Genomic DNA, 26,399 nt, shown 5'->3' on the forward strand with positions numbered 1-26,399 from the left:
TGGACCTTGTACAGTACCAAGTTCTGTGCTGGGAGAGCTGCAACTATTGAATTTTGAAGCCAGGGCTGCACATGCTTATTCAAGGTGAATGATTGTCAGTGTTGACACACCACAGCACGCAACAATGAAATATGTTCTCTGTATATTTAAGCCATCGTGACATAGCAGAGGGCAGCTAATTCAGCACCCCGGGAGCAGTGCTTAGGGGCGGTACCTTGCTGTTTGGGGTCTCAAACCTGCAACCACCACACCTCTAAATTCCCCATCTTGAAGCAGCAACACAGTCTAAACACATTTCTAAAGTTCCAGTTTTATTGTGTATGCGGTTTGTTAAGGCATGTCATTGATTTAACACATAGACAGTGGTGTCACAGACAAGCATAATTACAGATGCAGATGTGTGCCCTGTGCAAAGTACACCAAACTGCATCATCAGGAGGCTTCCCAGTAACATTAGGCTGCAGGCTGCAGGTTTGTTCTTCCTCGGGGACGTCTGTATTTAGCCAGATATATCCCGCTGTCTCTCCCGCAAGCCCGTGTTCCACAGCTGGCCTCCCGCACGGTAAGGATCAGCCTGCCCTACACTCAGGCGCAGCATGTCCCAGCAGGACATGGGTCATTTGGGTCCTCACTGTAAATCAGTCGAACACGCAAGTGTTAAACACTTAAGCAAGAAAAAGACGTGTGAAACGGCAGCCGTATTTAGTCAACCACACTCTATTTACATATTATCAGGCAGGTTCGGGTAACAGCAGTACTCTGATCCTTCACGCTTCCGTTAAAACACTATCAAATTAGTACTTGAACACAGTCACTCAGTGTATTTGCTGAGCATGACTGAGATATGGCGAAGGCAAGATGAGGAAAATGTGTATGTGGCACCATCTAGTGGTAGATTACAGGCACGTCACCTGCAAAACAGAAAATATCCTAATTTTGATTAAACGGTTCTATAATGGCTCAGTGGCTCCCACTGTTCCTTCATACCTCTAGGGTTGGGGGGGGTCAAATCATGCTGCCGCTGTCTGTGACTGTCTGTGCACTGCGATTAACTGGCACCCCATCCAGGGTGTACCTCTGTCTTGTACACTGTTCAGGCCAGGATGACTTGTATTAGCTTCTTATGGACAGTAAGATAAATATATTTACCAGTTAGCAGGTTTTAGTACACCTGCCTCAAGTTTCCAGTTCCAATACAAACCCTGTGACTGAGGCCCGAATTAACGGATAAATAATGTTACCGGTTCTGGGGCCGAAGCACAAACTGGGACGCGAACCTGCACGCTCCTCCTGTTCCTTAACAGCAGATGTCAGCGTTGTGCGCGTTTGCACAAATGTGTAAATCTGCGCGGGGCCACGTGACAGAACAGAGAACCCAGCGGGAAACACCAGTATGCGGTTTGTTCTGATTGATGTCTATGAACAAATAGCACTGCATTATATCATAGTTTGAAAATCATTAGTTAGATTTAATTAGTTAATTTTCATTAGAGACTCAACACCAATGAAATGTTTACAAAGGAACTAGTTGTAAAGTGATTATTTCTGAGTCTGGAGTTTAAATAGGCCTGTAGATTTTTTTATAAGTTATGTCATTATTAGTTTGCTTTTGTTGCTAACAGTCAATCCATCTTCTAACCACTCATACTGGTCAAGGTTGGGGGGTCCATCACAGGCAACAAAGGGCACGAGACTGTGGGTGCAGAACAAAACCCCTGGAAGAAATCCACACGTGATGCAAACTCCTCACACAGAGAGCAGGAGGGGTTCAAACCCTACAGCTCCGCTGGGACAGTATCGGTGCGACCCACTGAGCCACTATGCTACCCATAGGACCTTAACATCTTATATAAATCATTTCAGTGTATTATTTTTGTTGCACTGCATAATGCATAAAGCACATTCATCTCCTGGCTGATTCTGGTCTGGCAAGGTGAAGGAGAACACAAGATGAACTGAATCAAGAATCAGTCCAGAGCTACACAGATTATGCTGTGTGATTCCTCAGTAAGATCATCTGGTTTCAGGGATATGCGTGGCCACCTTTTTCTGACATTACTCTCCTTGTTTTGGTTGTGTCCACGTTGTAATTTCATAATGCAAAATCGGGTATTTGATTTAGAACTACACATGCATGTTTTAGATAAGGACATTCATTCCTTTATCTTGTAAGCGAACTTCTTGAGTGGCGGAAATCAGTTTTTTCCCCCTTTTAATACTCATTTTTCCTGGCCTCAGACTTGGGGGTTAAAAGCAATAGTTAGGTAGTGAGGCAATAGTTTTATGCCTCCGGCCTCGTCCAATCACGTGACTTTGGAATTCCGTTCAAGCAAAAGGATTGCAGTCATTTTCCATAAACTTTCCCCGATAACGCCTTTAAATTACACTTCCATGCACCACTAGATGGGGCGTGATACCGTCCCCCAGACTAAAACCGGCTTTGTTTTGAACATACTTCTCAAGGAGGTTGAGTGGAATATTTAACATAACCACTGAGCACAATATGTATAACACCATAAAAGGTACATTGCCGTACCTTTGACCCACTGTATGTCCTCCCGAAGTGCTGTGGATGTGGAGGCTTACGAGACTTTTTACTGTCATTTGTCTTTAATGCCCTGCCGTAGTTGTCTCCTCCTCCAAGTGCAAATATGGATGCACCGACGGAGGTGTGGACGAAAGACGCGTTTTACACTAGTTTCCCCTGCCGGAGCACTAGTATGGGGACGAGTGCAGCGTGACCGAGCCGAGCACCTCGTTTCAGGCTTGTGATGGTGACGTTTGGAGGCAGAGGCCATGGGGAGCGTGTGTGTCCGCCGCTGGAAGCCGGATCGCCGAGCCAGGCGTGTGGCTGAAGTTTAGAGGGAAACAAAGTTACCGTAGCGAGTGATTAAGAGGCAGGAGGGCGACCGAGTTCAGCGGGATCGGGAACTGCGACAAGCATCGCTGCGGCAAGAGCATAACGTGAAATGTGATTTTGTGTCTCTGCTTCGTCGCTATTGAGAACCGGCACGGGACCCGTGATTTTTCCAGCGATCGGGACATTAAAACATTTTGTGTATTGGTTTTATGTCGGTCACTAGTTGTTTTAACTTGGGAGGAGTAAATCAGTAAGCTGTAAGAGGCTGTTGGCTTTTTGACCCTACCTGTCCTCAAAGCTCAACGTACAATGTTTTCCATCAAACCTTTGAAACCAACCTTAAAGTCATGCGTACCCCCTTTACAGGTAAGCGTTTAACAGTCATCTCTACCACCGCCTTAACGTTACTAACAGATCAGTCATCGCTTCTAATAGTTACGCACCTGGAAAAAACTGGTTGCCTACTTTAAGCGGAAACGTATAAACTGTATGTTATACCGTTAAATTTATCATCCTCTGTACTAAGTAATTCTTTGGGATACACGTCTTTATTGCTTGTTGGTTGAGCTCAAGCGTATGTATAGCCAATATACCTTTTCAAAGCTGATTTTTTTATGCGTGCACGCTGTGTTTCCCCCTGGGGTTTGCACGTATCTTTTCTGTGGTTAGTGCAGACAGAGACATGGTGTGTTTGTAATGTATCATGTAACTCTGCACACAGCCTGACATGAAGAAAGCCCCTCAGCTGACCATCAGGAAACTGGAAGCCAAGTTACTCCCAGGTAAACAGCCGAGATGCGATGGACAGGTGGTGCTGCTGGCTCCTCGGCACAAGGAGATCCTCCTCATTGTATTTGCATTACATTTCATTACTGTTATTACTGTAAAGCAGCAGATTTCCATATTCACTCCAGCGCAGAACCAAACGCCCCCTTTAAGTGTCTGCATATCAACCCTGCTGACCTCTGGAAAGGTAACCTTTGAGTTGAGTCGCCCTGAGATCTTCAGCAGTGCTTGTTAGGCTGACCGTCTGCCAGGCCGACAGTGTTCTTGTTTTTCTGTCTGTTTCAGCTCATCCTTCATCACATCCCACTCATTTTCCCTCCTAAAAGCACACAGTGTTGGCCCTTTTGGGAAGCATTGCCTCGCGGCGGATTATCTGGGGTCCCGCGTGTCCGTCAGTCGCCATGGTTATCTGTCTAGGCCCCCAGCCCGCCCCCCCCCCCCCACTGGCACCGGCAGCTGCATAATCGAGCCGGCCCTTGGTTGTTAAGGCTTTTCATCACTCTCAGCCTTTTTCCTCTGCCCAGTAGGTTTTCTTTCCAGCCGGGAAAGTTCAGACCCCAGGGGAGACATTTATGTGTGACTTTCGTTTGAATTAAATCCTAATAGAATTCACGAACCTGCTATAGCAATTCCAGCGTCTTCTGCTGGCTGTGCTCTATAGTTTAATTTGTTTCACTCCAGTAATGTGAAAGTTTTCACATGGATTGATAGTTTTTAAGTCAAACGACCTTTTTCATGGGCCAAGTACGAGTGTATTTTGCTGTCTTTACAGAAAAAAAGTTTGGCTTTTACACAGTACCGTTCAAGAACAATTTCCCACTGTTTTGGTGGAGCTCAGTTGGCTTTTGGTCAAAAGTTCCCCTGATATCTAGCCACTCAACCTCCCCTTTGGGATTTACTGGTTCTGAAAATAACTGCACATCTCTCACCCTGGTCTTTATTGAGCTATCATTGTCCTGGGTGTGTTTTAAGGGGCTTTAGTTACGCTAATGTGGAACACATTGGAAGAATTGTTCTAATATGGCTTTTTGTTACTTGGTGGTATATATTTTTTTTTTTTCCACAGAGACCGTTCTTGAACAGGACCAGCTGGGAGATTCACAAGCTCTATAAGTAGATCTGTGGAACGGTTTGCAGTTAAGGCAGCGTCCCCTGTAATTAGTCAAGTTAAGATGGACCTTCCCTGTTTTCAGAGCCGGCACGCCTTGTGTGTTTTCACATTTTGCTGCCGAGATGGGAATGACATGTCTTGGTGTCCGTGAGTGTTCAGGCACGTTGGCCCTCGACTGCGAGCGGCAGACGGCTGGTAACGGGGGCTTGTTCTCTGTGAAGCTGTCTGCAGTCGTCATGAGGCTGCCGGTCCCTGGAAGACAACGTCTGCCTTTTCTCTAGACCCACTGTCTGTGTCATTATTTTTCATGAAATCTGCAGTGAAGATCGGGTGGATCTTTGGGTTGTGTTAGGGACAGTTCCCATGACCAGAGAGGTAGTTTGTTTTAATAACCCACAACTTCTAAATGGTTTGTATCGGTGGTTTTATAGCGCCTTCTCTGCCAGCAGGGCCGGTGGGGTGGGCGCCTTGACTCAGTGCCGTGTGTTAAATGTCTATTTCAGTTTGTGGTGTGACGTTTTTAACAGGGCAGAAGTGGCTGGAAAGTGCAGGGTGCGTCGTCTGTCAGCTGGGGAACGCGTCAGACTTGACATAATCACAGGTTATGTCTGCTACATCTTCCCCGACCTTCATTCCGGTCTTATGGGGTGGCTCCTCCTGACTTGTTGCGTGTCAGTAAGTTCCCGTTACAGTTATGTTTGCAGTCTGTTATTTTTTGGCTGTTAGTCTGTGGTTACGCCTGTGATATGGGTGGCTTTTCTTGCAGTATATGCCGCTTTGGGCTTCATGTGTATTCGTATCCTTGCTGGTGGCTGTCTGTACTGCAGGCTTGAATGGAGTGAGTGTCATTTTGGGGGGCGGGGGGTGGCAGCCACACTCAGTCGTGGGACGTGACATGAATGAGTGACCTTCAGCGCTGCCCCTTGCTCAATACCCCCATTCAGGGCTGTGTCATACATAACAAACTCTGGGTTTCATCTGTGGACAAAGAAGGTCGGCTATCCTGCCCCCTCTGTTTCTGTCCTCTCCCACTGCCTCCACCCCCCTCCCAAGGGCTATTGTTGGTCCCAGTAACTCTCTGCCCCATCCCAGTGCCTTTTCCTGTGGTCTTCTGTGGGCTCAAATGAAAGGAGCCTGGCCAAGCCAACAGCTCGTCTCCAGTTATATACGGTACATATTTTATGGGGTATATAGCCCTTTGGCTAATCTGGCCCAGGAAGGGCTACTATCTAAGTCATGTTGCCCTGAGTTACTCTGCACTGCAACTGGGCAACAGTATTTAGCCGCAGGTTATTCAAGGATGTTCTTTTTTTACTTCTCAGAGCTGAGAGCAGGTCCTGATAGGTTAAAAAAAAGTCACCTACTCTGTCTGAGGCCGTGTGGGTGGTACCCCTAGCTGCCCTGCTGCTCTTCGCTGGTTTGGAAATGTGATTCTTAACCAGCTACCAGCTCTGCAGTTACTGAGTCGCCTCTGAAGGTGTGTATGTGTATAAAACATAAACGCGTATATAGATATATATTTGCAGATTCTGGACGGCAGTATTTCAGGGTATTGTCAAAACTCATTGTGGGTTTTCTTGCTGACGAGCGTATTTTTGTTGCCGTGGTGACTGTGGGGGCGGGTGCTTGTCATGGGTGTCTGCTGTCATGCCTGGCACACCTCTGTATTTTGACCAGATAGGCTCTGGGCGTCCCCCATGCGCGCCCATCTTCAACAAGTGCTGTATGGTTGCCCACTTGTTTAAGGGGCACTGGGAGTCTCCTGAGGCTGTGCACCCTTCTGCCTGTTGACTCCTGGTCTCTCTGTTCCGGAAGTTTGTTCTTGCAAACATTTCTCTGCTAGATGGAGCCGATCTCCCCTTGAAGGAGTTCTGTGCCCAGATGAGCAAGGGGTGCGGGCAGCCAGGTGCAGCAGGTGGTTCTGGGGGAGAGACAAACACTTCCCCACATTCCAGAGAGGTGGCCCATCTGTATCCAGGACACTCTTTCCTAGGATTTCTTTACACTGAAGTGACCCCACCTTATAACCATGTTTTCAATTGGAAGTGTGAACAGCTATAAACCATTCCTTTTAATAGACGGTGGGCCCAGTAAAGGTCAGATTATATCTGGTTTCTTGCTTATTTCCAGAGGCTGTCTTTAGTGCTGCCTACTGGGCAAACTTAGGTGTGTGCTAATCGCTTCCCTTCCATGAATTCCCTGCGGGCCTTGACCGTTAGTTTGTTTGAATGGAGCGACGTGGCCAGGTGAGGCTGTCCGAACGGAATAACAGCAGGAATTCTGCCTATTCTCCATCATTCCTTAATCATCTCATCCCGTCGCCTCCGGGGACAGTCTTGGGAATGACCACGGAATGTGTGCTTAACACCCGACGGCGTTTCTGTATCTCACATGTCTGTTTTTGTCTTCCCAGTGTAAAAATGTGTCAGGGAAGGTAACCGTTAGCGTACACCAAGTGGCACCGCTGTCTAGTGAAAATAAAAAAACAGGCTGACATACATTATATTTCAGTACCGACAGGTTTTAACATTCCTGATCACTAACCCCTTTACCTGTGGGCACGTCCGTGTGACCGTGTCTGTGTCATTCTGCTCCTATATTGAGCGTAACCTGCCCCCCCCCTCAAACCTCCCCTACATGGTAATGCTTTCAGGCTTGCTAAAAATATTAAGGTTATAGGTCATTACTGGTATGAATTTCAGTGCTTTGAGTACTCTTACTCACGCTGAAGCACTATGGAAGATGACAATCTCAGCCTGAGGTGAGGTACCTGCAGGTTTAATGTGCTTTTCCTATGTGCATCCAGACTGGCAGTCTGCTGTCACTGTTGCCTGTATTTTCTGCTGCCTTCAGCAGTAGCTCTTAGGGTTTTTTCCTGCACAGCAGTTAATGTCCCAGAAACCCTGGGCTGTTATGCTGTTGTAACTTCCAAGCAGTAAGGCTAGACTAGCAGCCAGAAACACCGACTTGGGCTCGTGGAGTAAGAGGAGCGCCGTCACTGGGTCTCATGGGGGACTCTGGTCACTAGGGGGCAGCCTTCGCAGGGTCTCACGGGGGACTGGGGTCACCTGGGGGCGGCCTTTGCTGGGTCTCACAGGGGACTGGGGTCACCTGGGGGCGGCCTTTGCTGGGTCTTACGGGGAACTTGGGTCACCTGGGGGCGGCCTTTGCTGGGTCTCACGGGGCACTGGGGTCACCTGGGGGCGGCCTTTGCTGGGTGTCACCTGGGGGCGGCCTTTGCTGGGTGTCACCTGGGGGTGGCCATCTCCGGGGGAGTCGGGACGCCTAGGGACGGCCTTCACCAGGTCTCACGGGGACAGCGTCTCTCTGCTGTGCCGTCCACCAAAAAATACCACACAGAAAATTGTGATTATTACATTATGACCCTAATGGCCCTCTTTGTCGCAGGCGAGATCGTGGTGAGTGAGGTGAACTTCGTAAGGAAGTGCATGGGGACCGGCTGCAGCCAGGACGACCTGTGGGGGAAGCTGATATGCACCAATTTCAAGGTTTCCTTCGTGAGCCACGAGGTGCTGGACCGACAGGTATGTGTCCCCAACAAGCCCGGCTTTCGGACCAAAACGCCACTATTGCCGCATTCGCGTGCAGCTCTTTTATTTTCCAAAGTTAAAAATAGTTTTATCTTTAAAAGTATAAATGCATTACTGTAGGTTGTGACCAATAGTTTCCAACTCAACTTATGAGAAGAGCCTGCTTCGGTAAGGCCGTCTGAGTGGAAACGCACGTGTTCAGCAGGTATCTGGGTTAATCGGCAGGCAGGCAGCTTGTTTTTATTGACATCTCCGCTTTACTGCGTGCCGTAAAAAGAGAAATATCGCCTGAACCGTAGGAACCCTTTCTTCCCTGTTGGGGTGAAGATTTCTCCCTCCCTGATTGGCCCGATGTCGGCTTTTCCAAAACCCTTTGCTTGTTTGATGCCCCCCCCCCCCCCCCCATATCTCATCTGGTCACCACCTGGGTCTGCCTGCTCCTGTCGGCTAAGACCTGCGTTGGTGGCACCACCTTGTATCACTGCGCTTCGCTTCCCCTTTGATGGGTCCCCTTTTTACCAACCCCCCCCCCCCCTGCCTGGAGATCAAAACAAAGGCTGAGAGTGACTTATTGTGCCCTTTTATCCCACCGCTGTCGGCCTTGCTCATGTGGATGCTGAGCTGCTCCTCGGCACTCGGGTCGGTTATTTTGCTCCATTGCGTGGTGACAGAGGCTTACAGCCTGCAGAAGGGCAGCGGCGTTACATAAGAGCATCCATGCTCCGCCGCGTAACCCCGGTGCATGTGAGCGCGAGCAGATGTTGGCTAGTGGAGAGGGGTGTGTCTGTCATCGATTTGACAGATGATGCTGTAACAGTGCTGTGATTGGCTGTCAGGATTCTAGAACTGGAATGAAAGCGCCGGCATGTTCCTCCGTTTGGGTCACACAGGGTCTTCTGCTGTGTACCCAATCCGTTTAAGATCCTGTGCAGATTTATCTTTGAATGGGTATCAGTGGGTAAGTATATTGACGAGAGGAAAGTCTAAAATGTTTCGGAATCAGCTCTGTCCTAAAATAGCACATTTGTTTTTGTTTTTTTTCAGGAAAATAAAGACAGGATATTTTTTTAGGTACCAAATAAAGATTAAAAAACAGAGACAATGGTGGAAACGAAGTCCCTCATCAGCCATATTGGTTAAGGACTTAATGTTTAGTGTCTAATTCATATCCAAATAAAACATTCTTCTGAAATTTCTAAAATCTAACCTGGGCTACTTTTCACTTTTTTTTCCTGCTGGTACCTGCTGTGAGTGGATGATGTTTGTGCTTCATGCTGCTGTCTGGCTTGAAGCCTTCCACTTCTTCACCCTCTTTCAGGTATTTCAGTACCGGAACCGCCTACTGGGCGACCATGACGTGCCTCTGGCGTGTGTGGAGCAGCTGGTTACAGGTAGGAAGCTCTGACTCTAGTAGAAACGCTCATCTGGAAGCTGCATTCACCCGTGGCCTGTACTACGAAGCAGGGTTACTGGCTTACCGGGGTAACTTGTTGGATTTAAGGTACCACAGTTTAAATGGACTTCATATTCGTTCACTTACATTTTGCCCAGACTACCTTAAATCCGAGAAGTTACCCCGATGAGCCAGTAACCCCGCTTCGTAGTACGGGCCACAGGAGTGTCTGCACTGCTGATCCGTGTGTGATGTCATGGCACAGACGGCCATCTGTGGCTGAAAAGCTGGGACAGGATTAATCCTGTTTGTGACTGCATGCTGCTCGTTGCTCTCGCTGCTCTCTGCTCTCGCTGCTCTCTGCTCTCGCTGCTCTCTGCTCTCGCTGCTCTCTGCTCTCGCTGCTCTCTGCTCTCGCTGCTCTCTGCTCTCGCTGCTCTGGTGTTGGGCTGAATGGGACATGCCCTGTCGAACAGAGCTGTACGCTGATTGCTGCTCTCTGTTCTCTGCCTGCTACTCTCTGCTCGCTGCTCTCCGCTGCTCAGGTATCGGGCTGAGCGGGACATGTCCTGCCAGAGCCCTGCAGAGCGAGAAGCACCCCTCCCCATTTCACTGTCTTCTAGCTTTGTTCAGCATGTAGTCTCCCCAAGCATTATTAATGATGTCACAGGCAAGTTACACAATTACATGTGTGGGAGAAAGAGACCAAAAGAAAATGAACCTCAGCGGTTGACGGGTTCTCTTTGTGCCTGCGGTCAGCGAGGTGGTGCCACAGCTGAAATCTTGCTTGTAATTACAAATCATTGGTTCCGTAATTAGTTCTATGGTACCAAGGAGGTCATCTGTAGTTTAAATCAAGATGATGTGTTAAACTCTTAATAATGTAGGTTTACTAGTATCATCTGCATCTTAACCAATCAGCTTCTCCCCACATCAGTGAATGAAGCGAAGGGGAAGCAGAAGGTCCTGTTATCCAATCGAAAGTTGAAGTTCAGCCCTACCGAGCTGGTCCTCTACTGCAAGGACCTGCGCGTCCTGCGGTTCCGTTTCGATGAGGCCGGCCCCGAAAGCAGCAGGAAGGTAGGCGTCCGCCGGCAGAATCCAAATGTCCACCTTGTCTGTCTTTAGAATCGGGTGAAGTTTAGATGTAAGGTCACAAGAAAATCACGTGAATAAGGGGTGTCTCCGTAATAAATTCTTATCTCGCTAAACCACACCCTCATTACGAACTGTGCAACCGGTAATCTACATCAGTATTTCCCAGTCTAGTTCTCAGGGACCCACTGCCAGTTCACCTTTTTGCTCCCTCCCAGCTCCTTGCCAGACAGTCCATGTTTTTGCTCCTTGGTAGGGAGCTGGGAGGGAACAAAAATGTGGACTGTCTGTGGGTCCCCAAGGACTGGATTGTGAAACACTGATCTACATAATGTGAAGAATCATTTTGCACTTCCTCTGTTAGCTGGACATTGCCTGTGAATCAGGATTTTCCCTCATTCTGGATCTGCTTGCGTATCCCAGAATGCTTTTACAAATCTCATTACCCTCATTTCCCCCCCCCCCCCCCCAAAAGAGAGCTCAGTCTGCCCCGGCTCCCACCCCACTAATGACAGCGGGAGTCCATCCCTTCTGATCTGCTTCCCAGTCTGGCTAGCCAATGTGCTGGAGCAGCCAGATCCTGTACTGTCTGCTTGGGAGAGCCTGAAACATGTTTATCCCGAGCAGATGGTCCTTCACTGGAAGCCCTACAGTCCTACCCTTCAGATTGTGTCTGTCTCTGTGCTAATATTCCCTTTCTTGGTTGATCTGGTTGTTGATTTGCATTATGCCAGGTCTAGCAAGTTCTTACCTGGGACCATCTTTGAATTGTATTCTTGTAAAGATCAGGTGCAGTCCAGTCTTCCAAGGCCTTTGAAGAAAGCCAGATCACCATCAGCGCTTAATACTCACCAGTGAGCTTCTCACGGATAAAGTAACGCACATTTCAGACTCGGGCTCTGAAAACTATGGTCTGGCCACTTAATCGTGAAAGCGATGCACTTGCTCAGCTTTCTTGTTTGCAGGCCCTGCTCCTGAGGAGGTCCGCGGAGCATGTTCAGCTGGCCAACGGCATCCCAGCTGCTCGCAATGAACGTCCTTTGTTTTAAATAATCTCTCAGGCTTCCTGCGTTTGGCTACAGCCCAGAAATCTGAAAAAGTTTCTATTTTGTTTGATTATTTTATGTGGGATTCACAAACAGATAATTGGGGCATAGTCCAGACATTTGGAAATGTTGTTTAAACGGCTCACCTGCAGAAATCCCGTGCTCGGGAAAGCTGAGCTCATATTGGAAAATCCGAAGGAGCACGTGCCAGCGGGCATGGAGCCAGAGCCCCACCCCAGTGGAATTTGCTGGTTTCTGTGAATGTGTGAAGCCCCATAAAGGGAGGGGGGGCAGAGAAATGAGAAATACAGCAGAACAGAAAGTCTATTCAGTTATTCCTTCCTGAACATTCAGAGTAAGTCACTCGCACGTCTCTTCCAAGAGTGCCAAATTCTCAGATGTGTGCTGGGGGTGAATTCACAATCAGGTGGTGCGTGTTCCAAGTGGGGGCCTCTCTGCTGAGCTGAGGGGTCTCTGGTGCGATATTTACTCAGCGGAGGAAGCCAGGAGCTGCGTAGGTCCCCAGACCTCCGTATTACTGTGTTGTTGTCATTGACAGTAAGATTCAGCCAGGTCTCTGTGGCCTGTGGCTCACTGTTTTGCTTCAGCTCTCCAGACTGCCCCCTGGTGGCAGGGCAGCAGGCTGAAATGCAAGTTCTCACTCGACCAAAAAAATGTTTTGTTTTTTTTCCCCTGTAATGATTGCTTTGTTTTTCTTGGTGATGGATGGAATGAAAGAAATGTGTGACGTCCCATTATATGCCAGTAAATGACAGAGCTGGGAGCGGCCGGCCTCCGGTCCCGCTCTCTCTCCCCCCACTACGCTTTGTCGCACCATCCGGCCCTGAATGGGAGGCTTTGTGCTGCTCTCCGATGAGGCTCCACGGGGCCGCTCTGCTGCCTCTGCTGTACAGACCATCTCTCGCTGTGCCGCTCGGCCTTTCGCTGCCATAATGACATTAGCTCTGTAAACACTGCACTTCTTCTGGCTTCCTGTCTTTGAAGGAAGGCCAGAATATCCGCGTCTTATGTAATTGCTGTAATACGTGTTATATAAACTCCTACATCCGTGCGTCTAATTAAGGCAGGTTAACCACCTATGTGTAAGTGCCAAGATGCTGCAGGCCTTCGCCTCCCCAGAGGACTTATGCCTGCTTTCATAGCTGGATAAATGCTGCCTTTATGGTTACAGACCATCTCTGCTCCATCTTCCGCAGGATCAGAATCAAGTCGTCATGTATTGCATGGAGAGATGAGCCGCGTGATTCAGCGCTGCATCTGCTTTCAATACTTCAGTGAAATAAATCTTGTGAATGTGGGATTTTGTTTTAGAGAGTAGCACCTCCCCCTCCATCCCGCCTGCCTTCCTAAACGCCCAGCTTGAAACATTTACTGAATGAGCCCTCGGCGTCCCTGTTCTAAGTCAGCAAGCCCCGAGTGAGGCAATATGGGCAGGTGAGCTCAGGCCTGTGCAGCCAGGTTCCAGGGTCACGGATCCGACCAAAAATAACAAGGCATCAGAGGTCATGTGCAGAGGTGGAAATTTCAGGTCCAGAAAGTACAAATCCAGACCAGGATTTTGTTTCAACCAACCAGTGGAGTACTCTGTGACTGTGACTCTTTATGCTAAACTGGTTGGTTGAAACTAAATCATGGTCTGGATTTGTACTTTCTGGACCTGAAATTTCCACCTCTGGTCATGTGAGTCTTTGACCTTCCTGTACAGAGACGTTATCGTGGTATTGTAACTACAGAATGCTGCGACGGATGTTGCCAACAGCAAGATTGACAAACTGATTTTCTACAAGGCGGGTAATTGAGGGTTAGGGTTAGGTAGGGTCAGTACTGAGCTAAGGATTCCTGGTGGGTCATGAACACTCGCGGCTGTTTGTTGACGTCTGTCTTTCCTGGCTAACGTTTGGATTTGGATTTGTTGCTCGCTGCGCTTGACCGCTGCTTGTCACCGCCTCCCCCCCGATCCCTCCCCAGGTGTGCCTGGCCATCGCCCACTACGCCCAACCCACAGATCCCCGGCTGCTCTTTGGCTTTGAGTACGTGGGGAAGCTGTACCGCCCTCCCGCAGGTACAGTGCCGAGTGAGAGCCCCCGCAGTTTCACTAAAGAAATGTGCACCACAGCGAGTGAGATCCGAGCTGATAACGGACCTCTACAGTGTTTATGTAATCAGTCAGTCGTATGATAGCAAAATGACCCCAGTCCTGATGTATAAAGTGAAAAGTCCGTGTGGTGTCAGAATGTGGCTTGACATGCACCCCTTTGCGGCGTGCGAGCAGGTGAGCACGGGGGGCGGCTGCAGACCCCACTCTTCATCTGCCCCTCTGACTGGGACCGGGAGGTCAAGCGCACTGGAGCGACCGAGTGGAGGGTGTGCTCTGTCAACGAGGGCTATGCCGTCTCTCCCAGGTCAGGGGTCGGCATGCATCGCGGGGTACCTGACACCTATCTAACGTGCCATCCTGCGTGTCTAACGTGCCATCCTGCGTGGCTCCTCCCCACAGCCTCCCAGAGCACTTTGTGGTTCCTGCATCGCTGGCAGATCAGGACCTTAAGCAGCTGTCCTGCTCCTTCGTGGGCCAGCGTCTCCCAGTGAGTCTGCATTGTGCCCTGTGTCACTCAGGTGCAGCTAGTGCCCCTTCCTCCAAACTGTGTTTCCATGGAGACCTGACTCGCGTGTGTCGCTGCCTCTTACCTCTCCAGCTGTGGTGCTGGAACCACCTGAACGGCAGCGCCCTTGTGCGCACAGCCGGCATCAGGGACGTGGCAGAGCAGAGGAAGCTGGAGCAGAGGTACGGCAAGCGGGAAGGGTCTAACGGCACCAAACCGAAGGTGGATGTAAATGCTGCGGTCAAGTAACAGCAGCCTCGCTCTCTGCTCAGGGTCTGCAACGCTATCACTAAGAGCCACCCGAAACGCAGCAGTGCGCACAAGGTCCACCTGGACAGGAGCCTGCCCAGCATCCGGGATGTCCGGGCCTCCTTTGTCAGACTGAGGCAGCTCTGTGCAATTGGTGAGCTTGTGACTCCGCCTCCTGGCTTGAGGGGAATGGCGCAGTGCTCCAGGTGTGGCACAAGGGGGCATGCTGTTTAAGGAGCTCGGCTGAAAAGCTGCGCAATCGCATGATTCTCGTGCAACTTGCAGTATTAAAGTCTCTTTGAGTGAGAAATGTCGAAGTTTGACTCTGGAGGAAGACTCTGCAGTGCGTGCATTTATCGCCTGTGGTTTGTGGGTTTAAGCCTTCTGACAGCATGCGTGCCTGCACCCTGGGAAGAGCTGTGTCACACTCGCCACTGGAATTAGCATTACAGCTGTGCTTAAGGGCATGAGTGTCCCATTTCTCAAACCTGAATACCAGTGCCTCAGCCGTCACTGCACACTCCGGCCACTCAGACAGGCTTCCTGTCAACAGGGCCCTACCAGGAGTCCGAGGACAAGTGGCTGTCGTCTGTAGAGAGCACGGGATGGTTGGACAATGTCAGGTAGGCACAGGGCCGTCACTCTCTATCTTGAGTTTAGCTGGGATAGACGGCATAAAATTTTTATGCTGCGCTACCAGGAGGGAGCTGTTTGGGGGTGTACAGCCGGGGCCAAAAGTTTTGAGAATATGAAAATCAGTACTTGTGTCAAAGTTTGCTGCTTCAGTGTTTGTAGATATTTTTATCAGATGATCTATGGTATACAGAAGTATAATGTGTGTGCATACATACCACACAGACATGTATGTATGTATGTTTGTACAGACCACCAGAGTGGTTTTTTAATGAGTGTATGTGGTGTCGTAGAAGGGAGTTTGATACTGGGGGCACAACTTAATAATTAAAATGTCAAGATCTGTGTTTTTTTTGGGGGGCGGAGGGGGTGAAGCCAAATTAAATACTCAGTGGTCCACATTTCCCGCAGACCCCCTGGTTCCTACACCCCCGAGTACATGCTATACCCCTTTTGTAACCCAGAGAATCACTGTGTAAACGACATCACTTCCTGTCCTGGTGCCTAGGGCCTTCCTGCAGCAGTCAGTGGAGGTGGTGTACATGCTGGAGGGGAAACACGTGTCCGTCATCCTGCAAGGTAAGCCAGTGCTCTTCATCTCTGCCATGCTGTGGAGTCATTACCCCCCTCCCAGACCTCCTGTCTGACTGCCTCAGCCCCCCCCCCATTCTGCAACAGAGGAGGAGGACCGGGACCTGAGCTGCGTGATCTCCTGCCTGGTTCAGCTGATGCTGGACCCCCACTTCCGCAGCTTGGTGGGCTTCCAGAGCCTGGTGCAGAAGGAGTGGGTGATGGGGGGCCACCGGTTCCTGGACCGATGTAACCACCTGAAGAGGAGCGAAGGAGAGGAGGTGCGGCTGGACCTCAGGGCCGGTCGGCCTGAATCGCTTAGCTAAACATGCAGCTACACATGTAAAGAAGTCATAAGGAATTCCACTTGCGGCGTCATGCCGAGATGCTCTGGAGCAGCTTTGACCCCCCATGTCTCTCCTCAGTCTCCCATGTTCCTCCTCTTCCTGGACTGCGTGTGGCAGCTGATGCGCCAGCACCCCGCCGCCTTCGAATTCACGGAGATCTACCTGGCTGTGCTGTGTGACAGCATGTGGATCCCCGTCTTCAGCACCTTCCTCTTCAACTGCCCCCGTCAGTGGGCGGAGTATAGCCAAGTGAGCCCCGCCCCCCCCAGCTCCTGATTCACCGGGCTTTACGTTTTACGGCAGTCTTGACTGGGGTGGGGGTCTACAGTGTGGCTGATTTTTTTTTTTGTTTCTCCTCCTAGGATTTCACCCAGAGCGGGCAGCAGGGGGAGGACAGGGCCGTCCGCTTCCCCCCAGTGTGGGACTGGTCACAGCAGTTCAGCCTGAGGGACCAGACTTTGTTTAACAGCCCCATGTATGTGGGCAAGGGTGTGGCTGCACGTGTGCAGAATGGGGGGGTGAGGACTTTCAGACGCGCCAAGGTGAGCCCCGCCCCGACAGCACGTTGGCGAGTCGCTCTCGGTCTTACTGCGATGGGGGCCGCTTACTCTTCCTGTCACATCCCGCCTCCAGCCGAAGATCTATAGCTCCATGGTCCGGGGGACGGCGTCCATGCAGAACGGCGTGCTGGGGGCGCACGCCACCCTCCCGCGGCGGAACTCCCTGGTGCTGCGGCTGCTTTCCGGCTCGGAGACGCCCGCGCAGCCCGACAGCCCGGATAGCGCCTCGCAGTGCTTCGTGCGGGACTGGCTATCGCGGCCCGCCGACCCCCACGGACTGCTGCTGCCCGAGCTGCTGCCCTCACACCTGCAGCTGTGGAGGTTCTACTTCCTGCGCTGGGTCTCCGAGGCCCGCATCGCCCGGGGCGGCCCAATCACAGCCCTCCACAGATTATCCCTATTGGTTGACGAGATCGAGACTCTGCAGGCCAGGCTGCGGCAGTACGGGGGCACCTCCACACCCCCCGGACTCCCCCCTGGCAGTCCCGACCCGGGACTCACCCACAGGATGCCATCGGAGCAAAGCAAGATGTACTTCAAGACGGGGCCCCTGGCCGGTCCCCCCCAACAGCCTGAGTACCTAAGCTCCTCATTTCCCTTCTCCCCAGTGGGGAACCTAAGCCGGCCCAGCACGCTGGGAACCCCACTCAGCAAGCTCCTCAGCGGGGCCGGGCTCTAGAGCGCCATCAACTGGACAACTTGAATCACTGCAGCGGCCTGGCTCATGGTGTACCGGAGGACCTTTCAGGTTTTGGCGGTGAAGGAGAACTGATGAGGAGTCAAGGTGAAGGGCAGAAATGTTTCTCATAGCTGTGCTGTTCTTTTTTGTTGGTGGTGTTTGCACAAATAGCTGAAATCGCACATTTTTATACTTACTGCACACTTTCCCCTCACAGTTGCCAGGTTTCTGTTGGTAATTAGACTTTCTCTTATATTGTTTTTGACCCGTATGGATGGGTCAGTTCTGGGCTCATGAAATGCAGCATATTTTGAAAGAAATTGAATCCCCGGGTAGCAAACCTCAGAAGGTGTGCTGTGTGAGTCATAACGCTGGGCCTGTGATCGGAAGGTTGCCGGTTCGAATCCCTGGGTCAGTAGTGTCATTAGTCTTTCAGGTCCTTGAGTAAGATCGTTTTAACCCCCAGTTGCTCCAGGGATCCTGCTTTTGTGTAAAAGCACCTGCTGAGTAATTAAGATGTAAATCTAACTTAGTGTTACTTGGAATAGAAGACCCTTAGTTTCCCTGCGTTGGCCCATATTTATCCAGCTCTTACGCCTGTATGAAATGAGACCTGGGCTGTTGGCTTGGGAGGAGCTGAGACGTCATGCAGACCTGCCAAGGCTGCTGCTGCTGCTGAACCTGACCACTTCCTATCTGAAAACCGTGCTGCCCAGGATGTCGGCTGCCTGCTGCAGTGTCCCCCGTGGGGTCCCCTTCCAGGCTGCTGGGGTGTCCCCCGTGGGGTCCCCTTCCAGGCTGCTGGGGTGTCCCCCGTGGGGTCCCCTTCCAGGCTGCTGGGGTGTCCCCCGTTGGGTCCCCTTCCAGGCTGCTGGGGTGTCCCCCGTGGGGTCCCCTTCCAGGCTGTTGGGGTGTCCCCCGTGGGGTCCCCTTCCAGGCTGCTGGGGTGCCCGTAGTTCACAGCTGGAAGCCTTTAATTGGGTTTTGTTGTTTTTCCCCTTGTCCACACTTTGGTAGTCACTAGCATTAATCCCAAGCGGGTTTTGTCCATCACTTCTCATCTTTGAAGGTCCACTGGTGGTGTTGGTCTTAAATTGTTCTGGTTAACTTAAAGGTTCTGCTGCTTTTATTGACAAGTTTAATTTGACTTTACCTTAACTTTCTAACGTTTGTGTAGAACGACTTGAGCCAGCTTTTTGTTGGATGTGTTCTAGATGATGACACTAACTGTTATAAAGCAGTGAGATGGACGCTTTGGACAGAAAGCAGCAGTCCAGTGAGCGCCACTGCAAAAGCATCCTGTCTGCTCGCTCAGGGCACTGTGGATGGGGCCGGGCCCATCTGGGCCAGTGCTGGGGGGGTGTCCCTCTCATCCCGATCTCGCAGGGATGATGCGTGAGAGATGCTTGGTTTGTTTCTGCAGCCACCATGTATGAATCCTGTCTAATATTTAATACCATGGTCTGATGTGAAATAAAAACGGTTTTAACATTAACTGGCATCTCTTTTATTATCTCATGGTTAACTTTGTTTTCGAATTATTGCAACAGCAGCACTATTCAGAAGGAGTATAGAGGACATGTTTGCGCATCCCGTAGTGGATTCAGCTGAGGTATGTCGGACAGGGAGCCGGAAGGCTTGCCCCGCCTCTTCATAGTGTTTGTTAGCCCTCATTCTCGGTCCAGCTGGGGGGCATCGGCGCTCCCGGGGCCGGGTCGGGTGGCAGACCCGCAGCAGCTCAGTCCCGGCACGCCCCCAAGGCGCCGACGTCCGTCACGTGGCACACCTCCACCTCTGCCCCCAGTTTACGGAGCTCGTCCAGCCAGATCTGCTGCTTTTGGGAGAGCCGGTCGTTGGGACCCTTGACCTCCACCAGCTGAAAGAAGACAAGTAAACCAAAGATCGCCGGGCTCACACTTGGTCATCGTGGATGAGAGCCTTACATCCACACATATTTCAGGTTGACGGTTCATTTGCTTGATCTGACCAATCGCAGGGCGCCTCTCTGGTCATGTGACCTCACCTTATACGTGCTGTTGCAAGTGTTCCACACGACCAGGTCGGGCAGGCCGCCCCGACAGTGCCTGTAATCCTGGGCCATCCGCTGCACCAGCCCTGCCAGGAAGGGTCCCCTGAGGCAGGTCACCAGGCTCTGCCAAACGAGCGCGGAGCAGACGTGAGCCCTGGTGGCCGGCCCCCCCACGGAGGGCAAGGGGCGCAAACGCATTTCACCGTTTATGCCTGTTCTTATGCTGTTGGTGGGTCAGACTGCAGCTGAACCTCAAAGCCTTTATAAGGGGTTTGCATGACTGCTCTGATTCAAAGGCAGTTAAGGGTAGACAGGGCAGACAGCAAGGCGTGCGGGAGCCGGGTTCCAGGTCGGGTACCTGCGCTTGCTGCAGGGAGGAGAAGCGTTCCCAGTTGACCAGCACGCAGACCCTCCCCTGCTGGGCGTCCCACGTCTCTCCCAGCAGGCCGTGCAGCGTCTCCACGGAGGCCCCCCGCAGCAGCCGCGCCCGCGCCTCCACCGCCTCCCTGCGACTCTCGTAGAAGCTGTCGGTGTGAAGGTCCAGCGGGCAGGTCTGCGAGGGAGGGGACAACGCGGGGTTACACCGCGGCCCCGGATCGCGGACGGCGTGCCGATCCCGTGAGCGTTCATTACCTGGTAGGGATTCCGGAAGACGTCAGGAATGCCGTCCATGAAAACGACGTCCCATAACAGCAGGCCAAACAATGTGGAGAAGGTGGAACCCTCTCCATGAATTCCTGCTCCAAAAAGACCCAATGAATCAAAATGCTCTACATGCCGCCGAAATGTTTATCTTTTTCAGTTACATTCTTTGTATTCTGCTATCCAATGGACCGTCTGGTACAGCAAAAAGGACTAATTTACTTTTTTTTTCTCTTCTCAGAATCACCTGTAAATTACCAATTTCAACTAATTTTTATAAACGTATACCTACGTATCAGGCATGGCTGACCAAGCCGACGGGACCCACCTTGGTCGTACCCAAGACGCCGGTAGTGTGCGAGGGCCAGCTCCTCCACGGAGCACATGACAGTAGAGCGACCGCTCTCCGCGGTCCCGCTGTCCTCATCCCCCTCGTCCGCAGGCATTAAGAAGACGGACTTGCCCATGCCTCCCGCATGTGGAAATAACTGCCCTCGGATGGTCACCTGAGTGGATGTAGGGGGGCCTCGGTCAGTGTGCTCAAACGCACCCTATGCAGTCCGACTGCCTGGACACGCCTGAGCATGTTTTGAGACTGAGACCAGCCCTGACAGCACAGAGACTGCAGCCAAGTAGTAACAGTGTAGAAGCTGCCCCAGCTGAGAATGCAGATACGTGAAGCAGATGCAATCAATCAAAAAAAACACAGGGCCTTCGTTAACGCTCCCGTGTGGCCCTGCGCTGCCCCGTGTGGCGAGCCTCATACATGCGCCACGTCCGTCACCACCACGGCGGGCAGGTCACGCAGCAACAGTCGGAACCGCCTGCAGCCCGGAGAGTCCCTCATGCGCATGGCGCGCTGGTACAGCGAGAGCCGGTGGCCCGTCCGCACCAGTGGGTCCGTCAGGCCGTCCCGGATGGTACTGATGGCCTTCAGGGGGGGTGGGGAAGCGAGAGAGAGAGAGAGGCAAAGAGAAGGGGAGGGAGACAGAGAAGACCCTGTGAATCAATAAAGCTGAAAGGCTCCAGCAGTGAATTACAGTATTATAGTTTGACTGATCTGTAACTTTTGCCCCATGCATGTCAAACTCTAGTGCGGTGGTGGAATTTCACAGCAGTGTTTGTCAGACCAGTCCTCCAGGACCCCCAGACAATCCACAACAGTCCCAGCATACCTGAACCAAACAAGCAAACAATCAAGAATACCTGGTTCGGGGTGGGTGGGAGCAAAAATGTGTCTGGAGGTGCCTGAGGACTGGATTGGAAAACACCGTTTTAGCATTTTAAGTCTGATTCAAGGGCCCATATTACCTGCTCAGGTCGTTTGAGGTGCTGCTGCAGGTTAAGGGCCAATCGGTCCCACCAGCGCCCTCTGCTGTCTGTACAGTACAGTGTCTGGGACAACAGGGATCTCAGCTCCTCCACCGCCTCCTACAAAAAGCCAGAGTGCCACCGAGTGCCGGCAAACACTGTCAGCATCACCCACAATCCTGTGTGTGGGTGCAGAAGCCACCTGGCTTAAATCGCATGGGGCCTGGTGCGTGGGCATGCGAGTGTGTACGCGTGGGCGTCCACCTGCCTCGTATCGCCGCAGCCTCTGCAGGATCTCCACCCCCCGGGACAGAATGCGGGTGTATGCCCAGCCGGCTGTGAAGCAGCGCAGAAACAGAGGCAGCTCCTCCTGGTGCCTTAAGGAAACAGAAGATTCCCCAGCGGTCTGTTACAGCGCCTCCCGCAGGCCCCGTTTAGCCAGCTGACATTTATACGCGGGCCGCAGTGGGTACTGAGCGCTCGGCTTCTGCAGGCGGCACGTCTCACCTGAGGCAGAAGCTGGTCCTCTGTTCCTGCCACGCGGCCTTGGCTGTGAGGTAAAGGCCCAGGGCTTCGTCCCAGCTGCCCCCCTGCATGGCCACGCCCACTTCCTGCTGACTGCGCACGGCGCCCTCGTACCTAAATACGGCAGAAGCCAAGCGGGGTCTGTCAGCAGCCGTCCCTCGGAGCTCGGTGTCCCACACACAGCTTTCTGCTCGCGTTCATTCCTGCTACTGCTAAGCCAGCCAGCGAAGGCCTTCGACAGGCCTGGCAGAGACGGCATCCAGAACTAACAAGCTCGCTACGGTCGGCTCCCCAGAACGCATATTCACTGTAATCAGAGGTAAATCGCTTCAACTGCAAACTCTTAGGAAACACAGACTGGTGTTTTAAACTTCATTTTGTCTTTTAGCTAAACTCCAAACTTCTTTTTAACTGAGCTGTTCCCAGACTGAACAACAGGGTTTATATAATGTCAAAATACACGTGCTGGCTGAGGATTCTGTAGTTTTTTATTGATGCTAAACCAAATCTTTTAATTAATCTGTTTCAATCCCTATTCCCTTAGATATAATCAGTCTCATTTTAAGAATAATTTGGCTCTCATTCATAGCCTACTAGAAGGTTCTTCTCAGTAAACGGTAATAATCGTTAATTACTGCATTTGATCTAATGAGCAAAAATATTAATCTATTTCCATTTATCTTGTCCCCACGATATGCTAACGCTGACTTGACATGAAGGCATCAAGCCCTAATGTAGGCTGGCTGGTTTAATGTGTTCCGTAATTTGCAATTCATTCGATTGTCAGCACAATCAAGGTAAAAATGAAGGCTGTACTCAGCACTGCCCCCTGCAGCCTGATAGGGGATTTGAGACCCTGTCTTCAGACACTGCTTGGCTCAAAGGCCAATATCGCAGGATGCTTAAGAAGCCTGGATGAGTGACTTGGGTCAGGGAGATGGCTCTGATCACAGGCAGAGGAGGCGTAATTACTGCAGGGGGTCACATTTCTATGGCACCTTTGATGATCTGTCTATAAAACTGTCATGAAAAGCATAGTAGTAATGACACAGAAAATAGTGCCCCCACCAGTCCGTCCCCAGCAGCCTCACCTGATGAGATCATCCCTGTCCTGGAAAACCCTGGCCCTCCGCTGGACAGTGTAAGCAGGGAAGGCCAGGCGTCCGGAGTTCACCAGCAGGATGGTGTACAGCTGCCCATGCCCCCCCGAGCCGGCCTCCTCCTCCTCCAGGCTGTCGCTGAGCGAGAAGAGGAGCAGGAGGCGGGAGAAGACGGCCCGGGGGCCCCGGCACACACGCACGCACGGCCCCACCAGTGCCTTTGCCCTGCCGGAACCAGAAGGGGGGGGGGGGTGGTGGAACCAGATGAGGGGGGACCTGCTGGCTGAGTATGCTTCAGCGAGGGGGGTAATGATTTTGAATGAGTCGGGGGAGTGCGAGGAAATTGGCCACCCCAGCTATAAATAGCCTTGTATGGATCCTGCCCCCCCAGCCCTCACCTCTTGAGCATCACAGCTGCAGCCCCCGCAGCACCCTTTCCCGCCCCCGCCGCAGCGAACAGCGAGCGCTGTCGGCCCAGCCGCAGAAGGCCCTCCATCAGCTGCTGCTTCTGGGCCCCGGCCCCCCCCAGGTGGAAGGTCTTAGCCAGGCCCCTCAGCTCTGGGGCGGGGAGCAGGTCCAGCGCCTCCCCCAGGTCGGCCAGTTCGTTCTCTGCAGTGTGAGGGCACACAGTGACCAGCTCAATACAGGCGACGGGAAAACAGTGTCACGCTGTCAGCGTCAGGCCTGCACTGCTCAGTGTCGCCGAGCGTGACTGTCCCTCACCCCCCCATGACTGCAAACAACATGGTGCACTCATGCTCCTTTATCGTTTCTACATGAACGATTAATAAGCATTGATTGATACTAAGACCATTTTAACCTGCAATAAATAAATAATTAGGAGTATTACTTAGTCAATTAAATAAGTTCACTAGCAAATGCACAGCCAAAATAAGTGTATCTTATTATCACTTAGCCCATTTAATAGTTTATCTTCTCTTGTGCATGTGACTGGTCACTATAACGTGCTCCTCTTAATCAGCACATCAAAGCCACCAACTATGAGCAGTTAGCATTTAGCGTAGCGCTGCTCTCAGCTGCCCTGTGCTCACCGGTCTCCACCAGGCTGCGTCTCGCCAGCTCCTGCACCACCGCGCTCGGTTCCGGTCCGATCTCAGCGTAGTCCAGCTTTCTCACTCTCAGCCAATGGAGCTTCCTCTGGAACAGACGCACGTACAGCATCTGGCCCATGGCTGGGGTTTGAGGCCCAGGAAAAGCAAGGGGGCACTGCATCAGGACGTATGACCATGAGCAGGAATGTAAACGATATTATGTTCAATGCAATTCATTTTTATATAGCGCCTTTCACAACAGTGTCAGCCCAAGGCCCTTAACATGGCTGTGTTGTGATACAACATCATTAAAACAGAATAAAACTGGGAAAAGGAAAGACAAAGGAATGAAAGAAAGTCAGATTACAATAGAGGAGAGGAACCAAAAACCTCTGGTGGTCCAAGGTCAGCTGGCTGCGTGAGGATTGTTACATACTGCACTATAGAATAAGCTTGGGGCGTTTACAGGATCTTACACAGGGTTTGTTTTACAGGGATACCTGACAGCTGTTTGAAGGTGTGGACTACCCCAAGGTCCTCCTCACTGAAGAGCAGCCTGTCGTCTGGATTCTCCATCACCGTCTCCAGCACCATCAGGAAGTTGCGGAGGTAGTACGGTAGACGAGGTGACTCTCCTTTCCCTTCCGCTTCCTCCACACTCTGGTCAGCGCTAGATACCTCTGGCTGGGCTTGCACAGTACCCGGCGCTGTGCCATCCTCCATGGCCAGCACCTCTTTTGCTGTGCTGGGGCTGGGATCAGTGCCCAGAGTGTGGATTCGATGGGGTAGCTGAGGGTTCTCCATAGGTGCAGAGATGCCCACCCCATCGTGCCTTGGCCTCTTGCTGCAATCAAGGGCTGCTGCTCTGTCCGAGCTCTGGGCTCGGCTTCCCCTGCCTGATCCCCCCGCTTTCCTTTTACTCAGCCGCGAAGAGGCAGCAAGGGGCTTTGAGGTGACCTCCACTGGAGGGAGAAACATGGGTGTCGCCTCTTTCTTAGGGGGTCCCACCCCCCTGCCCTGAGGAACAGCAGCTTTAGGAACCAAGTCTGTGTCACTAGTCAAATGTACCTCAACGTTACCAATGCTATCGCTGCTATTTGTGTCTTCAAAAGTGGTTCTGTTTTGAGGGGCAGCCTCAGCGCAAGATCTGTCCACACTCACAGAGAACTGCAGACGCCTTCTGGACAATTTTGAGGCCAAACTCCCTAAATCAACAGTCCGAATGACTTTATCTGCAGGATTCTCTTTGGTTTCGTGTAACTGCACTGTTGCCTGCTTCTTAAAATAAGGACTGGTGGACTGGCTCTTCTCCTCGGCATGTGGACTCCCGCCCGGGTCACTGCCAGCACTGGTGTCCTGAGGTGAGGAGTGAAGGAGTGTTTCATGAGCAGAGGTGACAGGGATGGCCTGCTGTTCGCATCCTCGCTGGAAGCGCTGGCAGCTCGTATCGATGTGCTCGTTGATGGAGAATCGAGGCACCATCTCGCCGCACACGGGACAGGCCAGTTTGGCCGGCGGTGCATTTTTGAAAAACGAGGAGATGGAGCCTGCTGGAGCACAGCCATCATCTCGGCTTCCCCGCTTCTTTTTCGTCAGTGATAATCTCCCCTGGGGTTTCTTCTTGTTGACAGCCGAAGACGAGCGTCGCTCGGCCATAAAACCTAACCGCGTCAAGAAAGTGCCCTCTCTTTAAGGTAAGTTTCTGTCCCATTCGTTTAATAAACCGCGCTAAAGAACAAATACTTACGATACAGCTCCGGTATTAATCTACAATTTTAGTGAGTTCGAGTACAAACACGTATTTGCTGCCACGAAAAATCTGATATTCGTCATTTCACTTAACTACAGTACTTGGCAAATAAAACAACCTGGATCAAAAGACATAGCAACTTTAATGTCCTCTTTTGTATGTGATGCAGTATCATACAGACTGGCTTTCGGTCCTCTATAGTAAAAACATTTTAGAAAAGTAACATGTGTCTTGAAATGTATAACTTTACCCTGATGTGCACGTACAGAAACGTCCCGTTTATCCGGCTGATCATATCGTGCGCAAAAGCAAACATTAATCCCGCTATCTGACTAAAAGGCAGAAGTAGTCAAACGCAGCATCCTGTCTAGACCACAGCAATCGAGCTTGTAATCGAACAGTTTAAACAGCCGGGCGTTTCAATGAATAGCTATTTATCAATTTATTTTTTACATGTTCATGCAGCCTACATAAGCAGTTTTAAAA

The 26,399-nt window shown here is 51.4% G+C and overlaps 2 protein-coding genes and 1 long non-coding RNA gene across 7 annotated transcripts; 1 reads left to right on the forward strand and 2 right to left on the reverse strand.

Annotated features, from left to right (window-relative positions):
- Positions 1-298: 298 nt before the first annotated feature.
- On the reverse strand, positions 299-2,657 carry LOC140578190 (uncharacterized). The gene is made up of 2 exons (XR_011982249.1): positions 2,537-2,657; positions 299-631 (listed from the first exon to the last, which is right to left on the reverse strand). It is a non-coding gene; the product is annotated as an uncharacterized lncRNA (long non-coding RNA).
- A 23-nt stretch (positions 2,658-2,680) lies between these two features.
- LOC111846752 (myotubularin-related protein 10-like) lies at positions 2,681-18,999 on the forward strand. Of its 5 annotated transcripts, XM_023817289.2 has the most exons (18): positions 2,681-3,226; positions 3,582-3,642; positions 3,775-3,833; positions 5,285-5,432; positions 8,166-8,302; positions 9,627-9,699; positions 10,639-10,781; positions 13,832-13,925; positions 14,136-14,265; positions 14,361-14,448; positions 14,560-14,648; positions 14,739-14,869; positions 15,269-15,338; positions 15,857-15,927; positions 16,027-16,199; positions 16,344-16,514; positions 16,628-16,807; positions 16,899-18,999. In XM_023817289.2, the coding sequence occupies exons 5-18, from the start codon at positions 8,207-8,209 to the stop codon at positions 17,502-17,504; spliced, it is 2,115 nt and encodes a 704-aa protein (XP_023673057.1). In that variant the 5' UTR covers positions 2,681-3,226; positions 3,582-3,642; positions 3,775-3,833; positions 5,285-5,432; positions 8,166-8,206; the 3' UTR covers positions 17,505-18,999. The 5 variants fall into 5 exon arrangements, with proteins under 5 accessions (XP_023673057.1, XP_023673058.1, XP_023673056.1 ...); XM_023817290.2 differs by lacking the exon at positions 5,285-5,432; XM_023817288.2 differs by lacking the exons at positions 3,775-3,833; positions 5,285-5,432.
- Positions 18,988-26,266, reverse strand: fan1 (FANCD2 and FANCI associated nuclease 1). Its single transcript, XM_023817286.2, has 13 exons — positions 24,664-26,266; positions 24,164-24,304; positions 23,510-23,720; positions 23,103-23,336; positions 21,994-22,125; positions 21,755-21,863; positions 21,487-21,606; positions 20,942-21,106; positions 20,504-20,681; positions 20,167-20,270; positions 19,892-20,086; positions 19,528-19,656; positions 18,988-19,380 (listed from the first exon to the last, which is right to left on the reverse strand). Exons 1-13 carry the CDS (start codon positions 25,817-25,819, stop codon positions 19,243-19,245), a joined length of 3,012 nt encoding a protein of 1,003 aa, XP_023673054.2. The 5' UTR covers positions 25,820-26,266; the 3' UTR covers positions 18,988-19,242.
- Between the last annotated feature and the right edge of the window lie 133 nt (positions 26,267-26,399).

This window comes from Paramormyrops kingsleyae, chromosome 13, assembly GCF_048594095.1.
Source record: "Paramormyrops kingsleyae isolate MSU_618 chromosome 13, PKINGS_0.4, whole genome shotgun sequence".
Lineage (NCBI taxonomy): Eukaryota > Metazoa > Chordata > Actinopteri > Osteoglossiformes > Mormyridae > Paramormyrops > Paramormyrops kingsleyae.